Source organism: Eublepharis macularius, chromosome 4 (assembly GCF_028583425.1).
Source record: "Eublepharis macularius isolate TG4126 chromosome 4, MPM_Emac_v1.0, whole genome shotgun sequence".
Taxonomy (NCBI): Eukaryota; Metazoa; Chordata; class Lepidosauria; order Squamata; family Eublepharidae; genus Eublepharis; species Eublepharis macularius.
In genome coordinates this window covers 166,542,090-166,563,876 of record NC_072793.1, presented here as the reverse complement: position 1 = coordinate 166,563,876, position 21,787 = coordinate 166,542,090, and the positions used below count along the sequence as shown (strand labels likewise).

Below are 21,787 nucleotides of genomic sequence, written 5' to 3'. Positions count from 1 at the left end.
TGCATTTTCTGTAAGATCCAGCCTGAGGAAGAATTCTAAAGCTCACATAGTTACAGTTCATTGGGTTGATCATAATAAAAGAAAGCTCACAAAATCCTTTCAGCTGCTGGGACCCCAACTTAGTGGTACCTGAGCTCCTGCCTGGGCCTACTGGCTTGAGCACATGCATGCAGTTTGAACAAGGAAATTGACTGAATGAGTATGAGGTCTTGTTCTCTGTCTTTTTGTTGTAATGTTGCCTGCGATTTGTGAAAAGTCTCCATTTACTGATGCAACCCCTATTCAGCTGCTGGGCCTACTGGCTTGAGCACATCCGTGCAGTTTCTGCCTCCACAAATGAAGCCTGGTGGGATGAAAGCAACAATGGATGGCATGCAGTCTAAAGCTCCGTACTCTTCCTTCGGAAACAAGCACTTTCACACAGGCTCTCTGTGTTTAAGAGCAACTCTCATCTAAGGTATATACTTACTTCAGTACCAAGCATACACTCTCTCTGCAGCTAGCTGAGCAATTTCTTGCTTCACAGGTCACAGCTTGTGAGGCTCTAAGTTTATTCGTAGAAATTGTGATATATTCACTACACATCCTTGCCATGACAACAGTCATCTAGCCTGTCCCCAGGACAGATGTACATGTGTGAGACAAAGCCTTCCCCCTCCCAAATGCCTCTCAGGACCAGCAACAATCCAATGGAGCCAGCCAAGGCTATAAGTGAAAGTAAGTACAATGTTTTGGTTACAGTGCTGGATGGGAGTTGGGCAGGCTTGTATTCAAATTCTCCTCAGTCATAAAGCACACAGGGTGAGTTTACGACCCTGAATTTCTTCTTGCCTGGCCTGTCTTTTTGGATTATTGGAAGAAGAAACTTAAGTGGTAAGAGAATGGTGTATGTTGAACTCCTACTGGAAACAATTGGGATAAAATCATATAAAATGTATAGGTATTAAGCATTTGAAAGTGTTGTAACTCAAGAAGGCACTTTTATTTAAAAAAAAAAACTGGGCAGCAGTCCCCATGCAGAGGTGGTGATGGAGTAAGATGCCTCGACATCAGGAGTGGAGGTTGCAAGAGAGGGGAAGCCCTGGGAGGCAAGACAGCCAGGAGGGGTATGGGAGGGGACAGGAGGAGGAGTCACAAGTGCAGATGCCTGGCCAAGCAAGCATGGAGGCACTGTCACTCACCTGGCCCAGTCCAGTGGAGGCAGCCATGGCACATCTCATTGTTGGAAGCTGGCCAGCCAGCCCCATCCTGCTGGGCCAGCCCCATTAGGAGCAGGCCTGGGAGGAGGCGTGCTGAGGAGCCCAAGGCTGGGCTAGTACCCCCGTCACATCCTAGGGTGCCCTCTATAAAAGTGGGCTCAATGCACAGGTCAGGGAGGAGGGAGAGCTGAACAGGTGATGGAGAAGGGAAGCGTGCAAGCATAAGCTTAATGCCCCTGCTGGCCAACCTGGGGGAGGGGGGATGAAAGGGGGCAGTGTGCTAAAGCCAGCCAGAGCTTTAGGGGTCAACCTGGAGGGCGGGTCCCCTACAGGCTCTGACGTCCTGGATGCGGAGTCTGACAAACCTATACCAACTTTATCACCACTCCAATGAAACGGCTGTCCAACACACTAACAGAGAATATCAATGAATTTAATTCAGTTATAAACTTCAAAAATCAGACAGAAATATATTGATAAAAACAAACAGAAAAGCATGCCATATTTCACTTTTCATGTTATGTGACTCCAATAACTAATAAACACATGCAGTTGCTGCATAGATACCTATGGTCTAGATGCCCTCCTTAAATGGAAATATACAGCTATTCAAATACTTCTTTGCTCTCTATGTATCATTTCTGATTTGCTTCAAATATTCCCCCACAGCCAAGTTAAATTCTTCTCCTGGTGTACAATCGGACCCTTTCTTACAATAGAAAATAGTGATGGATTCCTGATGTAGTAATGGATATCAGATTCATTTGCATGGCATCTCCTTGGTGTGAATCCTTCGGTGGTAAGTTTTACATTCTCTTTCCACACTCCAGACAAGTATAAGGTTTCTCCCCTGTATGCATCCTTCAGTGAGAAGTAAGGCATGAGCTTCATCCATACTATGAGCTTTTATACAGTTTCTCTTCTGTGAAGGGCTTATGCTGTAGCTGTAACTCTTTTCACACACCAAGCATTTCTGCAGTTTCTCTCCTATGTTAATCCTTTGATGTGAAGTTAGATGTCCTTTCCACACTCCAGATATTCTTAGGGTTTCTCCCCAGTGTGAATCCTTTGATGCCTAGCGAGATTACTGCTGCAACTTAAGCTCCTTCCACACTCAAAGCATTTATATGGATTCTCTCCTGTGTGGATTCTTTGATGTGAAATTAGATGTTCCCTCCGACTGAAACTCTTTCCACACTCCAAGCATTTGTATGGTTTCTCTCCTGTGTGAATTCTTTGATGTGAAGTAAGATTGGCTCTCAGACTGAAACTCTTTCCACACTCCAAGCATTTGTACGGTTTCTCTCCTGTGTGAATTCTTTGATGTGAAGTTAGATGGTCCCTCCGACTGAAACTCTTTCCGCACTCCAGGCATTTATATGGTTTCTCTCCTGTGTGTATTCTTTGATGTGAAATTAGATAATTCCTATGTCCGAAAGTCTGTCCACACTCCAAGCATTTGTATGGTTTCTCTCCTGTATGAATTCTTTGATGTGAAATTAGATGTTCCCTCCGACGGAAACTTTTTCCACACTCTAAACATTTATATGGTTTCTCTCCTGTGTGTAATTTTTTATGTGTAATTAGATAATTTCTATGTCCGAAACTCTGTCCACACTCCAAGCATTTGTATGGTTTCTCTCCTGTGTGAATTCTTTGATGTGAAATTAGATGTTCCCTCCAACGGAAACTCTTTCCACACTCAAAGCATTTGTATGGTTTCTCTCCTGTGTGAATTCTTTGATGTGAAGTTAAACAGTCCCTCCGACTGAAACTCTTACTACACTCCAAGCATTTATATGGTTTCTCTTTGAAGTGAATCTGTGAATGAATAGCAAAGCTCTTTCTACTACAAAAGCTCTTTCCACACTCCCAGAATTCATACAGTTTCTCTCCAGTGTGATTTCTCTGGTTTTCTTTAAAACTTGATTTGCAGTCTGATCTTTTCCCACTCAGAGGATACTTTTTCCTTCTTCCCCCCTCCTGTATTTTGCCTTCAGAGAGGATTTCCTGGACATCCCTCCTTTCAACAGTGAATGACTTCTGCTTTCCTTCTCTCTTCTGCCTGCCTTGATTCCCAGCTTCTTCGACTTCCACCTCGTCTCTTCCTACATTCACTGTATTTGGACCCCTTTCATCACCTTCTGGAATACAAAGAGAAATCCAATAAAAGCCCAGGAAGCAGTCACCACATATAAGGAACAGTCACATATGAATGGGGGTTGGGGAAGGGCGTCTAGTAGTTGTGTTTCAGTTCTCACAAGAAAAGCAGCCACTTAGGTCAAGATTATGTTTGGCTTATTTACAGATTAGAAGGGAACAGAGAAAGGGGGAATTAGCATCTATATCTAAGTTCCACATCTTTTACTGTGCACTCCGTGAAGGACAAGCCTCAAAGGAGAAGCTGAGCCCTCCATCTCAGAAAAACACTTTCCTCATTGACCAGAACCCCGCTCTGGCTCCTCCCGTTCCTGTCCCCAGTCTGTCCTTTCCTGTGGCACCAGCACAGCGAGTCCCGTGGAGCCACACAGGTGTTAAAGGCGGGACCAGGTTTTGCAAACTCTGAAGACCACTCCTCTACTACATATGCAAAGCAAATCCTAAACAGAGTTACTCCAGTCTAAATCCATTGATTTCAGTGAGCTTAGGCTGGAGAAACTCTGTTTAGCATTGCACTGATGAAGACCTGAAGTTCTCCAAGGGCCAAATCCCTTGGCTAAATTAGGCTAAGCTGAAGGACTTGAACCAATATTGAAGTAAAAGCCTTCACAGCTTTTAACCTGAGGTTGGTTTATGGGTATGAGAAAAGGAATGAGTGAATGAGGGTTGCATGAGAGAAGGGTGAGTGAATGCATCTTTAGTATCTACTGCATATTTGCACCAGAAGGGTATAAAAAGCACAGATTTGCATTTCTTAAGGGAACTGCAGCAAGTGACATAGGATAACATGTATCTCTTACGATTATCCTCCACTGAATCTTCACAACTGGGTTAGTCTGAGGGGAATGCCTGGCCCACGGCTACCCAGGGAGCTTAAGGCAGAGTCAGGACTCTAACCTCAGTATCCACAATTTCAAACTGGCTCCCTAGTCACGACACCAGACTGCTGTGCTTTACTGCTGAAAGGCCTCATCCTGGTGTTAGTTTCTCTTCATGTTCTATCTGGCCTTCTGTTTAAGATCTGCCTCCCAAGCCATGCTTTTACCACTAAGGCAAAGTCAGGACTTCAACCTGGGTATTGCGAATTTCAAGCAGGCACTCTAACCACTACACCATACTGCCCTGCCTCATCTTGATGTTAAGATTTGTCTCTCTAGCCCTGCTTTCTGTGACCCGACCTTGAGAGGTTAGGTGGGTGGTGACCAGAGACAGAGCATTTTCTCTGGTGGCTCCTCACCTCCAGAACACCCTCCCCTTGACACTAGCCTGGCACCAAGTTTACTCTTTTAGGAATCAGAAACTAAAGAGTCCTTCCAGACATTTAAGGTGGAGGGGTTCGTTTCCTGAGAGTACTGAGCAAACACCCAACCTGCGTTCTCCAACCAGGAGATATCAGGTCTGCAGGTTGAAGATCCTTCTAGGAGGAAAAGCAACACTAACTAATCACACTTCTGATATGTCTCCTCTACAGACCATCTATCTTAACAATAATTCATTAATGGAATCAATGAACTGAAATTTGGGAGGAAACTGAAAGAAGAAAGAGACAGGGATCTCTACCAGAGAATTCTCAGAACATTCACAAAATGACCCAAGACCTTCCACCCACCAGCCAGCCTCTTGCTTACCCAACGATGCCACGGTGCAAAAGATCTCCATCATGACTTCCCTATAAAGAGCTCTTTGGCCAGGATCCAGCAGAGCCCACTCCTCCTCCGTGAAATACACAGCCACCTCCTCGAAGGACACTGGGCCCTGAAAGACAGAGGAAGCACTCTTTATCAACAGGGAAGTCCAACTCAGGAAATGTACTTCCTATGGGAAAAGGCGGGAAGAGTTTGCAGCCTACCTTGCTTTGACATCTTGAACTGGCTGAAAGGCCCCCATGAGAAAGAAGTGGAGACATAGTATGTTCCTTGTTCATCTCCCTGGCCTGAGTGAGCCTTAGGCCGAAAGGCTTATTTTCACAGCTCTGCAAAGAAGTGGTGACCTGGATCAGGTCTGGGACGTCTTTCTGCTGCCTGTGAGCAATACAAAAGATGGTGGAAGATGTCTCTCACTTTTATTTTTACTTCATTTATACTCCACCTTTCTCCCCAGTGGAAGGTTAAACCTGGATTACCCAGATCTTAGTCTATAACTCTAGTCACTACACTATACACTCATAGATCCAATTTCTACTCCCAAGTCAATCTTTTTCCACCTTCCATGTATTGCAAGAGTAATGAGATCTACAGGGCAGGTATTTCCATATCCAACTATATCCATAAAAAATCTTCCTACTCACGTGGCCTTACATACTAGTGATAAAACTCCCATGCTCATATCAGCTTTTAAAACAGTTTGCTTCTGTTTTATAGTGTTGATGCCCAACGGACTTTGAATGGCTTGTTTTTACATGTTGCATTGGGTTTTTTGGTAAGACACCTCGAGCAGGAGTCTGAAGAAACAACATTATTTATTTGCTGTCCTTTATCCCCATCTTTCTCTACAACGGGGACCCAAGGTATCTTACATAGTTCTCCTCCTCCATTTTACCACACCACCTACACAAATTCACCTTCTACTTAATGCCCCTTTGATCGTGTTTCATCCCAGAGAGAATCGGCCATTTTGGTTCCATGGAGCTGGGGCGGGGCTACTAAAACAGCCTCCCAGAACTTCCTTCTCCCTTGCCTGCAGACAACTAAAAGAGACCTATCTAAATAAAATGGTTTTCTTATTTTATTTATGTCATTTATAGTCCGCCTTTCTCCCTGAGACTCAAGGCAGATTGCACAGCGTGAGATTAGTACAATCAGTATCAAGACCATTTCAATACAGTATCAAGGATATTTCCATAAACACTGCCGTAGGGTAAATGGACACAAGTTTAACAGTAAACACGGAGCACTGGTGGTACACAGGAGTACATATTTAAAGCATCAGATAATATGTACGGCAATATAGTGATGAAGCCTCTGGTCCCTAACTCACTCCCAGTCGTGCTGCAGCATTTTGCCCTCCAGAACACTCTTTTTTAAAATGTCTTTTTGTTATTGGAGCAGGTGGAAAGTTGTGTCTCAAGGTAATTTCATGGTTGGTTCGTCATTGACCGTGGATATAGGACTAAATAGACAGCGAGTATCATGCAGCAGGCTTCTCTGTTGTGTGGGATTTTTATCCCTCCCCACCCTGTTCCACGAGTTCAGCATGGCAGGAATGTTCCTCTCTTTAACCAAACATCAGCCCTGCAAGGTAGATGAGGCGGAGAGGGAAGGCTCAATATCTGAAGCCAGGGCTTCCTCTCCTCCCTTCCCACTACCCCACACGGCTTCCCTCGGGGCTCTTCCGAGAAGCGCCTCCGCCTCACGGCACCCAACGAACCACGTGCTCGGGGGGGGGGGTTCAAAGCCAGCAGGAGCCGTTTCCCAGCGGCGGAGGCGCCGGCAAGGAGCTCAGCAGAGCCCCCCAACGCCCGCCCCCCAACAGCCTTGCCCGGCCGGCTGCCCGGGGCTCCCTCCGCTCCAGCCGAGACCCTGCACGGAGCGCCACCCGAGCGAGGCACGCCGAAGCTTCCCTCCAAAACGCCGCCGGCAGCCGGCCCAGAAGCGCCAGCCAGGGGCAGCCCCAGCCCCGCCGAAGCCCCGCGCGAGTCCGGCTGCAGCCCCGCAGGGGGACCTGTGAGCAGCCGAGAAAGGAGAAGCCAAGCGCGGACGCCCCCGCAGGGGCCCCCTTACCTGCCCGCAGCAGCTGGGAAGGCCAGGAAGGAGGACGCCGCTGGATGGAGAGCGGAGCGCCGCGGAGCTCGGGAGTCGAACTGACCGCCCAAGAGACGAGCACGTGAAGGAGGGCGGGGCCTCGAGGGAAAGGAAGGTCTGGGGAGGGGGAGGGGTTCCGGAGGCCGTGAGGGGCGGTCTTCTGGGGAAGGGGCGGGGCGGAAACCGGGGCCGGTCGCGCCTGAAGGACCCGCGCGGTGCCCTGAGCAGGAGGGACGGGGGCAAAGCCGGGACGGGCGTACGACAAAGACTGGTCCCACCCAAACCAGTGGGATGTGTTAAGGACCCTCCAGAGCAAGATTGTAGAAATGGAAACTCGGAACTGGCACGCTTTTATTAACCTTACCCATGCCAAATGCTCCCGGGACAGCACGAAGCAGGCCCGAACGGGCACTAAAGAAATGCCAGTACTACAAAAAACAGTGGGAAGCACTACAGACCCTGCTGAAAAAGATTTTAGAAGTGAAATCACTGAACTGGCAGGCTGTTTCGGGGGGTACTGGCTGGACGTTAGGAAAATCATCTTTATATTAAGAATAATCCAGCAGCTGCCTAGGGCTGTGGTGGGTTCCCCCTCGTGGGCAGGCGGCAGCTGGACGAATACTTCCCAGGGGGATTTTCGGCTGGGCCTCCATTGGGCAGGGGGTTGGACTAGATGGTCTGGAAGGCCCCTCCCAACTCTCAGATTCTACGAAGGGCCCTTCTGAGGCTTCTTTGAAGTCCCAGCTTCAGGCTGCTGCACCGTTCCTGCAGAGAGACTTCTAAACCACAAGAATGAAATACACCACCTTTGCCTCAGAGGAAAAAAGGGAATCCTTCTTAAGACATCTAGTGATTAACATGTGGAATTCAATGCTAGAGGATGAAGCAATTACCACAGGCAATTAAAAGTTTAAAAGAACTCCATGGCACAGAGTGGTCCAAGTTCCGCTCATGACCTGAGTTCAATCCTGGCAGAAACCAGGTTCAGGTAGCTGGGTCAAGGTTGACTCAGCCTTCCATCCTTCTGAGGGTGATAAAATGAGTACCCAGTTTCCCGGAGGTAAAGTGTAGATGGCTGGGGAAGGCAAACCACCCCGTAAAAAGTCTGCCAAGAAAACGATGTGATGCGACGTCCCACATGGGTCAGTAAGGACTTGGTGCGTGCACTACCAAAACCGTGTCATGGAGTACCGGGTCTATCAGTGGATACTAGCCATGGTGACTAAAGGAAACTTCCCCATTCAGAGGCAGCTAAAGCTCTGAATAGGACAGCTAGGAGGAAATACGGGGGGGATAGCCTTGGCCTCTATGCCGTGTGGTTGGCCCTCCAGAGGAACTGGTTGGCCCCTGTATGACACAGGTTGCTGGATTAGATGGACAACTGGTGTGATCCAGCAGGGATGTTCTTATGTGGATCACATTTCATCACTCCAAAGGAAAAGTGATCAGCATAAGCCCAAATTAAGGAAAGGATGCTGAGATAGCATGTTATGAGCTATTTTAGTGGGCATCCACATATGAAGGCCTCAGACAGAATAAATAAGTGCTGAGAAACACCCATATTTTACGGACACCCAACTATCAAAAATAATTTTTTGAAACTAATATGCTTAGCGTTGGGGGCAGGGGTCGTCATTTATTTATTTTATAAAACTTATACAGCAGCTTTCTGTCCTCATAAGAATTGTGCTCTTCACAAGATTATGAAGGAGCCAGACATCTGTGGCATATTTAACTGGGAAGTTAAGTATTTCTTGCTTTATCTCAGAGGCTGGCCCATCCGGGCTGTGCTTCCAGGTTCAAAGATTACTCCATGATGGAAACTCAGCATGCCTTGTTGGACATGTCTCTGTGTGTATGTGTAATCAGGGCTTTTTTCTGGGCAAAGAGGTGGTGGAACTCCGTGGGTTGCCCTCGGCGAAAATGGTCACATGGCTGGTGGCCCCGCCCTCTGATCTCCAGACAGAGGGGAGTTTAGATTGCCCTCCATGCTGAAGAAAAGCCCTGTGTGTAATTCTCTTTTGTCTAAAGCGGGAATGCCTCCTGATGCCTCCTCTGTCTCTGTGTCTCTTAGGAGATTTCTTCTTCTTGCCTCGTGGCCTTCCAAAGGGGGATGTATTTCTCAGCAGTCCTGCCATGAAGGCCTCATCAACCGACCCACTTGCAGCCTCGATGCCAGACAGATCACCATGGTCTATATAGAGAAACTAACTCTTCTCTAAGATACTGCCATGAATGGAATCTACCTCAATAAACTTTTAAGTTCTATCTATAGTTTGATTGCCTGAGAATTAATTACTGCACATTGGAGAAAACACTTCTGACAAAGTAACTCTGCTACCAAACAAAATAGATCTAATTCTAATACCCGCAAAGAGACAAGTGGCTTGTGTTGATTATTATGATATTTATTAAAAACTTAATAAGATGTTATGAGCAAGGTGATGCAAAATAAAGGAAATGCGAAGAAAACTTACAACGTCCCTTCAGGTGCAGTGGACCCTGGGTCAGCAGTGGATGAACTCCCAGTCCTGTTGTTTGGATAATGTCTGTGCAGTTTCTATGTCTGCCACTGAAGCTCAATGGGTTAAAGCAACTGTTGTCTTCCCGATAAAGCAAGCACCTTCACACAGCCTGTATTTGCAAAAACTCTCTTCTAAAGTATGCACTCACTACAGTACCAAGCAGCAGTCACACTTTCTAGCCAGCTGAGAACTCTCTTGCTTTACTGACCACAGAATGTGAAACTCTGAAAGGGCGAAACATGGTCATTCATGGAACCTATGAATGATTTACTGTGAGCCGAGCTACAAGTGACGAATTACACTTGCCTGGCAAGTGAACAAATTCCTCCCTGTTCACTTGCCATTTACTTGTGCTCCACTTGATCAAGTAGAGTGCAAGTGAATGGCAAGTGAACAGGGAGGAATACACGTGAGTCTGTTCACTTGCCAGGCAAGTGTAATTCGTCACTTGTAGCTTGGCTCTGTGCCTCCTTGTCTTGACAATAGTCTTCCAGTCTGTCTCCAGTACAGCCGTACATATGTGACGCAAAGCTTCCCTCCTTCTAGATGCCTCTCAGGACTCCCAACAATCCACGAATGGATTCCGCTGAGGTCATATGTGATAGTTCAGAACATGTTTTGGTTACAGTGATGGACAGGAGTGGGACATGCTTGGATTCAACTCCTCCTCAACTATAAAGTTCGCGGGGTGAGTTTAAGACACTGAATTTCTCTCTGCCTGGGTTGTTGGAAGGGGAAAACTTTTAAGTGGTAAGAGACTAGTGGATGTTTCTTCTAAGGTATGCACTTAATACAGTACAAAGCATACAGTCCCTCTTCAGCTAGCTGAACAATCTCTTGCTTCACAGTCCAAGGCTCCAAAGGGGTGAAAAGTGAGCATTAATGGAAACTAGAAAAAGAGTCCAGCGGCACCTTTAAGACTAACCAACTTTACTGTAGCATAAACTTTCTAGAATCACAGTTCTCTTCATCAGATGCAGTTTGAGAACTGTGATTCTTGAAAGCTTATGCTTAGTCTTAAAGGTGCTACTGGACTCTTTTCTATTTTGCTGCTACAGACTAACACAGCTAACTCCTCTGGATTAACGGAAACTGTGAAGGATTCACTGTGCCTCCTTGCCATTACAGTAAGTCTTCTAGTCTGTCCCAAGTACAGCTGTTGATGTGTGAAGCAAGGCCTTTGCCCTCCCAAGTGCCTCTCGGGACCTGCAACAATGCATGAATGGAGCCAGCCTACACTGTAAGCTGTAGCTAATTCTGCACACATTGGGTAATGTACTTTCAATGCACTTTAGCAATCATTTGGAAGTGGATTTTTTTGTTTCACACATGAAAAATTCTGTTCCGAATGATCTCTAAAGAGGATTGGAAGTGCATTATCCAACGTGTGCAGAATCAAAATGAAAGTAAGTACAATGTTTTGTTTACAGTATTGGATTGGGGTTGGGCACACTTGGATTCAAATTCACCTGAGTCATAAAGTGCGTGTTGAACTTCTACTGGAAACAATTGGATAAAATCGTATAAAATGTATAGGTATTAAGCATTTGAATGTGTTGTAACTGAAGAAGGCACTTGTTATAAACAATACCCTGGGCTCCCACAACAATACAATGGCTAGACAACACATTAACAGTAAAAATCAACTATTTAATTTGGTTATAAACTTCAAAAATCAAACAGGAAGATAACACTTTTTTAAAAAAACAAAACATGTCATGTCTCACTTCTTCTGTTATGTGACTCCAATAATTAATATGGATATCAGGATTCTGGAAGCATCCACCATACCCATATCTGACGGTTGGGGCTGGATGTTATGATTATCTGTTGCAGCTGCGTTTCTTCACTCTCACTGGATGTGAATCTGGTTGTTCTTGGAATTCTCTCTCTTAGACTATGCTGGCTCCTAGCCACTGAGAAAGCAGCCTGCATAACCTTGAACCTTGTGTCTTCCCCAGCATAGATAGTTCCCAGCATACTTAGCCAGCCTTAAGGAAAAGAGCGGGGGGGGGGGGGAATGCTAGCCTGTGAATGATATATGTTCCTGATACTTGTTGGTGCTTTTTTCCTGACAATGAACCCAGGAAGATCATGAAACTAGCAACTTTTCAATAAAGCTTTACTAACCAAAGTGGACTCTTTTGGAAAGTCACTTGGCAGATCCTTACAATGTATAATTTCTGATTTGCTTCAAATAGTCCCCACAGGCAGTTACATTCTTCTCCTGGTGTACAGTCAGACAATGGCAGGTGTGACTTCTCTTTAACTAGGATCAGCTTCATTTGCATAGATTCTCCCTGGTAATTAGTCCTTCAGTGGGAACTAAGTTTTGCATTCTCTTTTCACACTCCAAACAAGTATAGGGGTTCTCCCTGGTGTGAATTCTTCAATGAGAACTAAGGTATGAGCTAACTGAGGCTATGTCTATGCTATGAGTTTTTATACAGATTCTCCTCTGTGCAATTCCTCGGATGCAGAGTAAAGCTTATGCTGTGACTTAATCTCTTTCCACACTCCAAATATTTATATGGTTTCTCTCTTATGTGAATCCTTTGATGTGCAGCAAGGCTTATGCTGTGACTGTAGCTCTTTCCACAAACCAAGCATTTGTATGGTTTCTCTCCTGGATGAATCCTTTGATGTGAAGTTAGATGGTCCCTCCGATGGAAACTCTTTCCACACTCCAAGCATCCATATGGTTTCTCCCCAGTGTGAATCCTTTGGTGAATACGAAGTGTACCGCTCTTACTAAAGATCTTCCCACACTCCAAGCAATTATACACCTTCTCTCCGGTGTGAATCCTTTGATGAGAAGTAAGATATGAGGTCTGATTGAAACTCTCTCCACACTCAAGACACTTGTACAGTTTCTCCCTTGTGTGAGTCCTTTGGTGAACAGTAAGATATTGGCTCCTACCAAAGCTCTTTCCACACTCCAAGCATTTATATGGTTTCTCCCCAGTGTGAATCCTTTGGTGAATACTAAGGTTTTTGCTGCTACTAAAGCTCTTTCCACACTCCAAGCATTTATATGGTTTCTCCCCAATGTGAATCCTTTGGTGAATAGTAAGGCTTTGGTTCTTACAAAAACTCTTTCCACATTCCAAGCATTTATATGGTTTCTTGCCAGTGTGAATGCTTTGGTGAATCGTAAGGCTTTTGCTGCTACTAAAGCTCTTTCCACACTCCAGGCATTTATATCGTTTCTCCCCTGTGTGAATTTTTTGATGTGAAGTTAGATGGTCCTTCCGACTGAAACTCTTTCCACACTCCAGGCATTCATACGGTTTCTCCCCAGTGTGAATCCTTTGGTGAACAGTAAGGCTTTTGCTGCCACTAAAGATTTTTCCACACTCCAAGCATTTATATGGTTTCTCCCCTGTATGAGTCCTTTGATGCAAAGCAAAGCTCATGCTGTGACGGTAGCTTTTTCCACACTCCAAGCATTTATATGGCTTCTCTCCTGTGTGAATTCTTTGATGTGATGTTAAATAGTCTTTCCGGCTGAAATTCTTTCCACACTCCAGGCATTCATACGGTTTCTCCCCAGTGTGAATCCTTTGATGTGAAGACAGATAACCCCTCTGACTGAAACTCTTTTCACACTCAAAGCATTTGTATTGTTTCTCCCTAGTGTGAATTCGTTGGTGAACAGTAAGGCTTTTGTTGCTACTGAAGCTCTTTCCACCATCCAAGCATTCATATGCTTTCTCCCCTGTGTGATTCCTCTGATGTGAAGTTAGACAGTCCCTTCGACTGAAACTCTTTCCACATTCTATGCATTCATACAGTTTCCCCCCAAAATGAATCCATGAGTGAATACTAAAGCTTTTGCTACTACAGAAGCTCTTACCACACTTCAAGCATTCATATAGTTTCTCTCCAGTGTGATTTCTCTGGTTTTCTTTAAAACATGATTTACAGTCTGATCTTTTCCCACTCAGAGGATACTTGTTCCTTTGTTCCCCCTCCTGTATTTTGCCTTCAAAGAGAATTGCCTGGACAGCCCTCCTTTCAAAGGCGAATGACTTCTGCTTTCCTTCTCTCTTCTGCCTGCCTTGATTCCCAGCTTCTTCCACCTCCACATCCTTGTCTCTTCGTACATTCACTGTATTTGGACCCCTTTCATCACCTTCTGGAATACAGAGAGAAATCCAATAAAAGCCAAGGAAACAGTCACCACATATCAGGAACAGTCATGTGTGAAAGGGGGCCGGAGATAGGGTGGCCTGGAAAGTGCCAGCACTTTCTAGTGGAATTGCTCTGTGCAGTATAGAGATTCAGGGAAATCTCCAGGCCCCATCTTGAGGATGCCGACCCTAGGCAGAGGTACACATTTAATATTTGTGTTAAATATCATAAGCAGAGAGAGTGGGCACACCTCTAGGAAATAATTAATAAATAAATGAGCTTCCCGACAGCATGGATTACAGCTCCTACAATAGGACAATATCTCTCACACAATGTAGAAATCATCCCAGATTATGCCTTGTCTGTTTTTCTGATACCATTATAAAAGAAACTTGCTCTCACCCAGTTCTGTCAGGAAGAAAATGTTCTCTTGAGATCCTCCCAATAAACACTCTGGCATGTCTTCAGATTCAAGGCCTTCCCACGAAGAACTCTCCACCTGCATCTCTCTCATGGTTGGGTCTTCTTTTGGAGATTGAAAGATGAGTCCATTTGTCAAGCAAGAAAGGGAATTTAAGGAAGGAGAAACTGTCTTGACTTAAATAAGATGGAACCTATAATCCTAGCCCACAGAAAAGGAATATGGATTCCCTATTATTATTAGCCTTTCAGTCATGAGGGGATGATACACAGCTACAGAGATGGTCAATGGAAAACCCCAGAGGCAGATGGATCAACATATTCTGAGTGGAATGAGGGCAGGAGAACCATTCTCAGAAACTGAAGGTTTAAGGCAGTACTTGTGGAGGTGTTCATTTCCTGAGAATACTGAACAAACACCCAACCTGCGTTCTCCAACCCAGAGATATCAGGTTTGCAGGTCCAAGATCCTTCTGGTAGGAAAAGCAACACAAACTAATCACACTACTGATACTACGTCTCCTCTGCAGACGATCTAGCTTAACAATAACTCATTAAAGGAATCAATGAACTGAAATTTGGGGGGAAATCAAAGAAAGAAAGAGACAGGGATCTCTACCAGAGAATTCTCAGAATAATCATAAAATGACTGAGGACCTTCCACCCATCAGCCAGCCTCTTGCTTACCTAAAGATGCCACGATGCAAAAATTCTCCACCATGACTTCTCTGTACAGAGCTCTTTGGCCAGGATCCAGCAGAGCCCACTCTTCCTCCGTGAAATATACTGCCACCTCCTCAAAGGATACAAGGCTCTGAAAAGAGGAGGAAGCGCTCTTTATCAACATCTAAGTCCAACTCAGGAATTGTCCATTCTCATGCAGGATGAGATGCTTTGTGTGGGAAGGGTGAGGGGAGGTTACAGCCTACCTTGCTTTGACATCTTGCACCAGCTGAAAGTCCCTGATGAGAAAGAAGGGGAGATACAGGATGTCCCTTGTTCATCTCCCTGATGCGAGCGAGCCTTAGGCAGAACGGCTGTTTCCACTGCTCTGCAAAGAAGCCGTGATCCGGATCAGGCCTGGGACGTCTTTCTGTTGTCTGTGAGCAACACAAAAGATGGGGGAAGATGTCTCTCGGTTTAATTTACTTCATTTTATTTACTTCATTTATACCCTACCTTTCTCCCCAGGGGGGAGATCAAACCTGTGTAGCCCAGATCCTAGTTTGTAACTATAGTCACTACACTAAACACTCATAGATCCTATTTCTACTCCACAGTTAATCTTTTTTTCACCTTCCAAGCTCTCCAAAAGCAGTGAGATTCTACAGGGCAGCTGTTTACATATCCAACTATATCCACAAAAAGTCTTACCGCTCACGTGGTCTTGCATACCAGTGTGAATAAACTTCTACACTCATCCCATTTTACAGGAGTTCTTTGCCTAGGAGCCATTCATAAATATCTATGTTATGAGTCTGATCAAATGACAGTTTCCGGGAGACAGAGGGAGAGAGAGGTGTGTGCCATTTTACAACACACAGATGAAGAAGGAAGGGGCATCCAGGCAAGCAGCTGTATTCTGATGAACTTCTAAACATACAAAACTGTATTCCCAATAGCCCAATTCTGATTCAGACTGATCCTCCCTCTCTTGGTTCTTTGGCAGAGGTTTGTAACATGTTTCTTCAAAACAGAAACGGAGAGTGCGTGCATGCACGTATGCGGAGGACAATCTTTCTCCAAAAATGAGTAAATAAATAAGGGTGCTCTGCAGGTAAGATGGAGGAGAGAGGAACCATAATTCCCAAGCTCCTTGAAGAAAGGACAGAATAACTAACCTATGGTAATATTAGGGGTTATGAGGAGTCATACAAAATGATTGAGATGGTATTAACCACTAATAATATGATAAAAACTGGCAGGACATACAAAAAAATTACAATTACAATTAACAGGTGGATTACCTAACATCTTTCCCATACAAATAAATAGAAACTATATTCAAAGACAGAAGTATTAGGCATATAGAGGAACAAATCCTGCATAGGGGAAACAGCATGGGTTCTGCAAAGGAAGTCCTGCCTCACCAATCTTCTGGAGGTCTTTGAGAAAGTGAGCAAGCATGTCAGTAATGGAGTCCAGGGAGAAATTATATACTTGGACTTTCAAAAGGCTTTTGATAAGGTGCCTCACCAAAGACCAATGATTAACCTTAGCATTTATGGGATAAGAGGTTGGGTCATCTTATGGATTAAAGACTGGTTTAATGACAGGAAGCAAAATAAATGGACAGTTCTCACAATGGACAGAAGAAAGCTGCAAGGTCCCCCAAAGAATCTTTATTGGGACTGTTGCTATTTAATTTGTTCATAAATCATCTGGAAGGGAGGGTGAACAGTGTAGTGGCCAAGACTGCAGATGATACGAAACTATTCAGGCTGGTGAAAACCAAGGAAATTCCACAAAATGAAAAGCAAGTGGGCAACAACGTGACTAATGAAGTTCAACGTAGGCAAGGGTAAGGTAATGCACAGTGGAACAAAAAATCCCAACTTCAAGCACGTGCTAATGGGGTCTGAACTTACCCGAAAGCGCTTACCTTGCACATTGTGTTTGCAGGCAGCCTCAGCAGCTGCTGGAAAAAGTCGGTTTGGAGGGGAGATTGGGCCCTTTGTCACTGCTGCTCACCTGCCTTTCAAAAAATTGTTTTAGCTCGGTACATGTGTAATCACATGCTGAGAGCTTGTGGGGAGATGCTGTGCACAGGCTGGAGGTTTTCTTGGTACGCTATTGCCACTCGCATGCCCAGGGACAAAGAAAGAGTGCTCCATTGAGCTGCGCTAAAACAAAAGACTGGAGAAAGTGCGTTCATGGAAGAAACGCCTAAAAAGCAATTGGCAAACGCCCTGCACCCGTTTTGCTAATGGAGACTTGTGAAAGGAAATGGAACAGCCGCCCACATTCTGTGAGTGTGTCCTTCCTTTAAGGATGTGTGGCAGTGGCCCAAGATGATCAGGAGGTGGGAGCACTTTTGCTATGGGGAAAGGCTGAAGAGTGTGGGAGTTTTCAGTTCAGAAAATAGATGGCTAAGGGGAGACATAATAAAGGTTTATAAAGTTATGCGTGGGGTTGAGAGGGTAAACAGAGAACTTTTTCTTCCTCTTCCTTCATAATAGAACTCGAGGGTGTCCAATGAAGCTGATGGGCAGTAGATTCAAGACAGACCAAAGGAAATATTAATTTCAACAATAAGCGTTTAAGATGTAGAATTCACTGCCAGAGGATGCAGGGATGGCCACAGGCACAGTCAGCTTTAAAAGGGGAATAGACAGAGTCATGGAGGACAGACCCACAGTAACCAATCGGCAGCTGCATAGGGCAGGATTCCGCGCTGGATTGACCAATGCTCTGAGCCGGTAGACCTCTTCTCATGTTCTATGATGAAGGAGGTATGGCGAACTGCTAAACTGTCTATTCAGAGAGGGTGTTTGTTAAAGGCATGGCAGGCACGGTAAATCTATTTGTTGCTAGAAAAGGAATTGAAAACGTTTTACGTTCCTTCTTTTCCAGAACTTCAGCATCTGCGGCAGCCACCAATTTCCTACCTCGTTTAATCTACAAATTTCAGTTTCATTCTCATTTTTTTCCCTACAGAATTTCCATGGGATGACCAAAATGAGGTCTCCTGAATGTCTTAATTATTTTTCCCAATCTGTGATAGCCTATTTTTCAGCTGACACCTGTCTTCAGCATCAGGTCCCATTAGCTTCAAGGGGACTTGCCCTCAAGGAAGTGTGCAAAGAACAGCATGTTCTTTGAAAGAGAGGACAGACTTCAAAAACAGAGAGGGGGATGGTACAGAAGGAAGCAACAATTATTCCATGTGTGAGGGGAAAAAAGAGATACTGACTAGTTCCAGAAGTAGGTGAAAAAGCTTAAAGGGCAGGGGACTCCTACTAGCAAGTTCTTGCTGCCCCAGGTTAATAACTGCTATTCTGCGACTGAAACATCTCGAAAATAAGTTGAAGCCCCTGCATGCTGGCTTACCCTCATTGAAGGACCACGCCTGCACAAAAGCACCACACCCACAGCAAAGGGCCTTTCTCCTGCCCTATACAAATCCACCTTCTAAATAACAATTCCTCTTTGATCCTGCTTCTTTCCAGAGGGAACTGGCCATTGTGGTTCCATCGAGCTGGGGTGAGGCTACTAAAACAGCCACTGCGAAACCTTCTTTCCCAAAGGGCCAAGCAGGCTCCAATTCAAACTCCCTTGCCTACATACATGTTATAGACCTATATAAATAAACAAAATGGCCTTCTCCAGAACACTCTTTTTATGCCTTTTTGTTGTTGTTTGCAGCTGGCAGGGAATTGCATTTCCAGGCAATGTCGTGGCTAGTTTGTCATTTTTATCCCGCATCACTCCTGTGCCGAGAGCTCAGCATGGCATGAACGTTCCTCTCTTTCACCAAACATCCACCCTGCAAGGTAGATGAGGCTGAGAGGGCCCGCTAAATATCTGGACGCAGAGCTTCCGCCCAGCTCTAACCACGGCTTCCCTCAAGGCTCTTCAAAAAAAAGCGCCTCCCCTCAGGGCAGCAGCTAACCACGTGCTCGGAGTTCAAAGCCAAGAGGAGCCGTTTCCCACCGGGGAGGCGCCGGCAAGGAGCTCAGCAGAGCACACCAACGCCCGCCCCCCCCCATTAGCCTCCCGGGGCTCCCTCGGCTCCAGCCAAGCCCCTGCACGGAGCGCCACCCGAGCGAGGCACGCCGAAGCTTCCCTCCAAAACGCCGCCAGCAACCGGTTCAGACGCACCCGCCAGGGGCAGCCCCAGCCAAGCCACGCGCGAGTCCGGCTGCAGCCCCACAGGGGGCCCCGTGAACAGCCGAGAAAGGAGAAGCCAAGCGCGGACGCCCCCTTCGTCCCCCAAGGAGCTCCCTTACCTGCCCGAAGGCGCTCGGAGAGCCAGGAAGGAGAAAGCCGCGGGATGGACTCGTCCGCCGCTGAGCTCAGGAGCCGAACTGACCGCCGAAGGGACGGCCACGCCGGGGTGTGTGTGGATTTCAATGCAAAGGCGGGTCAGGGGTGGGGTCATGGGCGGGGGAGCTTCAGGAGGACCAGAAGGGTGTTCCCCTGTGGCGGGGGCAGCGCAAAACTCGGCTCCAACAGCACCTCAAGGACCGGGACACGCGCCTTCCAGATTCAGGGCTCAGTGAGACGCAAACCCCGAGGGGTGTCGAAAGCACCTTCGAAGGAAATCTTTTCATGCAACTGGGCCCCCAGGACGGGACAGCAACATTCGGGTTCAGTGGCCCCTTAAAGACCCACTCGATTTCCAGGGCATGTGCTTTCCGGAGTCACAGCTCTCTTCTTCAGGTCCGTTTAGAAGTGGAAGTAGGTAGGGTTTTATCCTCCAGAAGACGCGAGGGTTAGTTAAGGCAAGGGCTTAAGGTATAGTACTACTACTACTACGGGATGGTTCTTGGCCTCCTGTACCTGGGAAGGGGCTTCTTTTATTTATTCGCTAGAGGCCTGCCCCAGCTTACTCCTTTTGCCAGCCCTGTAGCTGACAGGGCTTGCAGGTGCACCTTACACTGCCCCTTGGACATTATTACATTCGCTAACCCCAAAGCAGCGCTTTGCCACATCGTTCTCAAATGCTGAGCTTTTTCAATTCTGTTCCTGTTGGCAACAGAGGATAGGACTCGAAACAATGGGTTTAAACTACAGGAGGGAAGGTACCAGCTGGCTGTTAGGAAAAACTTCTTTACGTTAAGACTAATCCAGCAGAGGAATTGGCTGCCTGGGGGATGTGGTGGGTTCTGGAACACTCATCAGAGATGCTTTAGGCTGTGCCTGCATTGGGCAAAGGGTTGGACTAGATAGTCTGGAAGGCCCCTTCCAACTCTCCCGATTCCATGAAGGGCCCTTCTGGGGCTCCTTTGAGTCCCAGCCTCAGGCTGCTGCACTCTTCCTGCAGAGAGACTTCTATACCACAACAATTCAGAAGCAGCGAAACCTTTGAATACGACAGCAAGGAGGAAATATGGGGGGGGGATAGCCTTGGCCTCTATGACTTGCGGTTGGCCACATTGTACCTTTACATACCGATGCCCTCCCTTGTAACACCTACCCAACTTTGGCTGGGATATAAGGGCTCAAGGATCTCCATTCCTACTTGTATCTGAAGAAGATAGCTCTGACATTCAAAAGCTTACACCCTGGAAATCTAATTGGTCTCTAAGGTGCCACTGGACTCAAATCCTTCTGTTCTACTGCAGATGAACATGGCCACCTCCCTAAAGCAAGAAGCTTGATGAAGTAGATGATTTCTCCAAGTCTTCTGTGTCTATATATCTGTATCTTGCAGGGAATTTTTAAGCTGAGGGATCATTTAAAAGTTGGGGAGTCTGAAGATTAAAGAACAAAAGCAGATGAGGTGTTGAACTTTGTAAACACAAAGACTAACTAACATAAGCTTTGGGGCAAGGCCCTTTCTCATAGCAACCTTCTGTTGTGTAGGGGCGTTGCCTATCACTGACAAAGCCTTACACGGCCTCAGATTGACCGCTTCTCTTGCTATATACTCCAATGAGCTAAGCCTTCTAAAGACACTGCCCTGCAAAAATGTAAGCAGCTGTCCATAACCCATTCTCTGAGGTGGCTCATGTCACATCGAATTACCTGTCTGAACAGGCTAGGAAGGCTCCCATATTTCTGTCTTTCCACAGATGTGATTAAAAAGGGGAATTCACTGCCAGAGGATGTAGCGATGGCCCCAGACATTGACTGCCTTAAAAAGGGATTAGACAGAGCCATGGAGGACAGGTCTACCAGAGGCTACTAGCCATGGTGACGAAAAGGAACCTCCCCATTCAGAGGCAACTAAACCTCTGAATCCCAGGGCCAAGAGGCAACATCAGAAGGCCTTGGCCTCGGTGCACTGTTGTTGGCCCTTGTGTGAGACAGGATGCTGGGCTAGATGGGACAACTGGTCTTACCCTAATGGGATGTTCTTATGTGGATCACATTTCATCACTCCAAAGGAAAAGTGGTCAGTGTAAGCTCAAATTAAGGAAAAGATGCTGAGATAGCATGTTATGAGCTATTTTAGTGGGTATCCACATATGAGGGCCTCGGCCTGAATAGAGAAGTGCTGAGGCGTATATATTTTATATATGCCAATAAAGGCTTGCTTGCTTGCTGAGCAACACCCCTATTTCAAGGACTCTCCCATTACCCAAAATAATTTTTTGAAACTAATATGCTTAGTGTGTGTGTGGGGTGTGTGTGTGTGTGAGTTAATTACTTTATAAAACTTATACCGTACTTTTCTGCCCTCATTAGGGTTGTGCTTTGGTAAGGCAACATAGTATGCAACTTAGTGTTGAAGTCTATGGTCCCTAACTCATTAGCGAAGCATCTGAGACCCCCTCCCTACAATACAGCCCTCTTTTCTGAGCAAAAAACCTTTTTGAATAATTTGGTTTTGCATCGTTGGCAGAAAGTCAGAAAGGTGGGGGCTCTCCTGACCTCTTCAGGCAGGCCGTTCCACAGGGTAGGGGCCACCACAGAGAATGCTCATGGATGGGCTGCTGTTGAT

General features: G+C 46.0%; 1 protein-coding gene across 1 annotated transcript; it reads right to left on the bottom strand.

Annotated features, from left to right (window-relative positions):
* Positions 1-1,740: 1,740 nt before the first annotated feature.
* On the bottom strand, positions 1,741-15,025 carry LOC129327766 (zinc finger protein 665-like). The gene is made up of 4 exons (XM_054976524.1): positions 14,866-15,025; positions 12,073-13,762; positions 7,079-7,158; positions 1,741-3,343 (listed from the first exon to the last, which is right to left on the bottom strand). The coding sequence occupies exons 1-4, from the start codon at positions 15,023-15,025 to the stop codon at positions 2,241-2,243; spliced, it is 3,033 nt and encodes a 1,010-aa protein (XP_054832499.1). The 3' UTR covers positions 1,741-2,240.
* Between the last annotated feature and the right edge of the window lie 6,762 nt (positions 15,026-21,787).

Bases quoted from the DNA above. Each gene is read 5' to 3' on its own strand.
- LOC129327766 (XM_054976524.1), bottom strand. From the start codon at position 15,025: ATGTTGATAAAGAGCGCTTCCTCCTCTTTTCAGAGCCTTGTATCCTTT. The intron at 7,159-12,072 runs GTATAAAAACTC...TTGGGCGGTCAG, and splicing joins AATTGCACAGAGGAGAATCT to TTCGACTCCCGAGCTCCGCG. The intron at 3,344-7,078 runs GTAAGGGGGCCC...TTTGTATTCCAG, and splicing joins TTCCCAGCTGCTGCGGGCAG to AAGGTGATGAAAGGGGTCCA.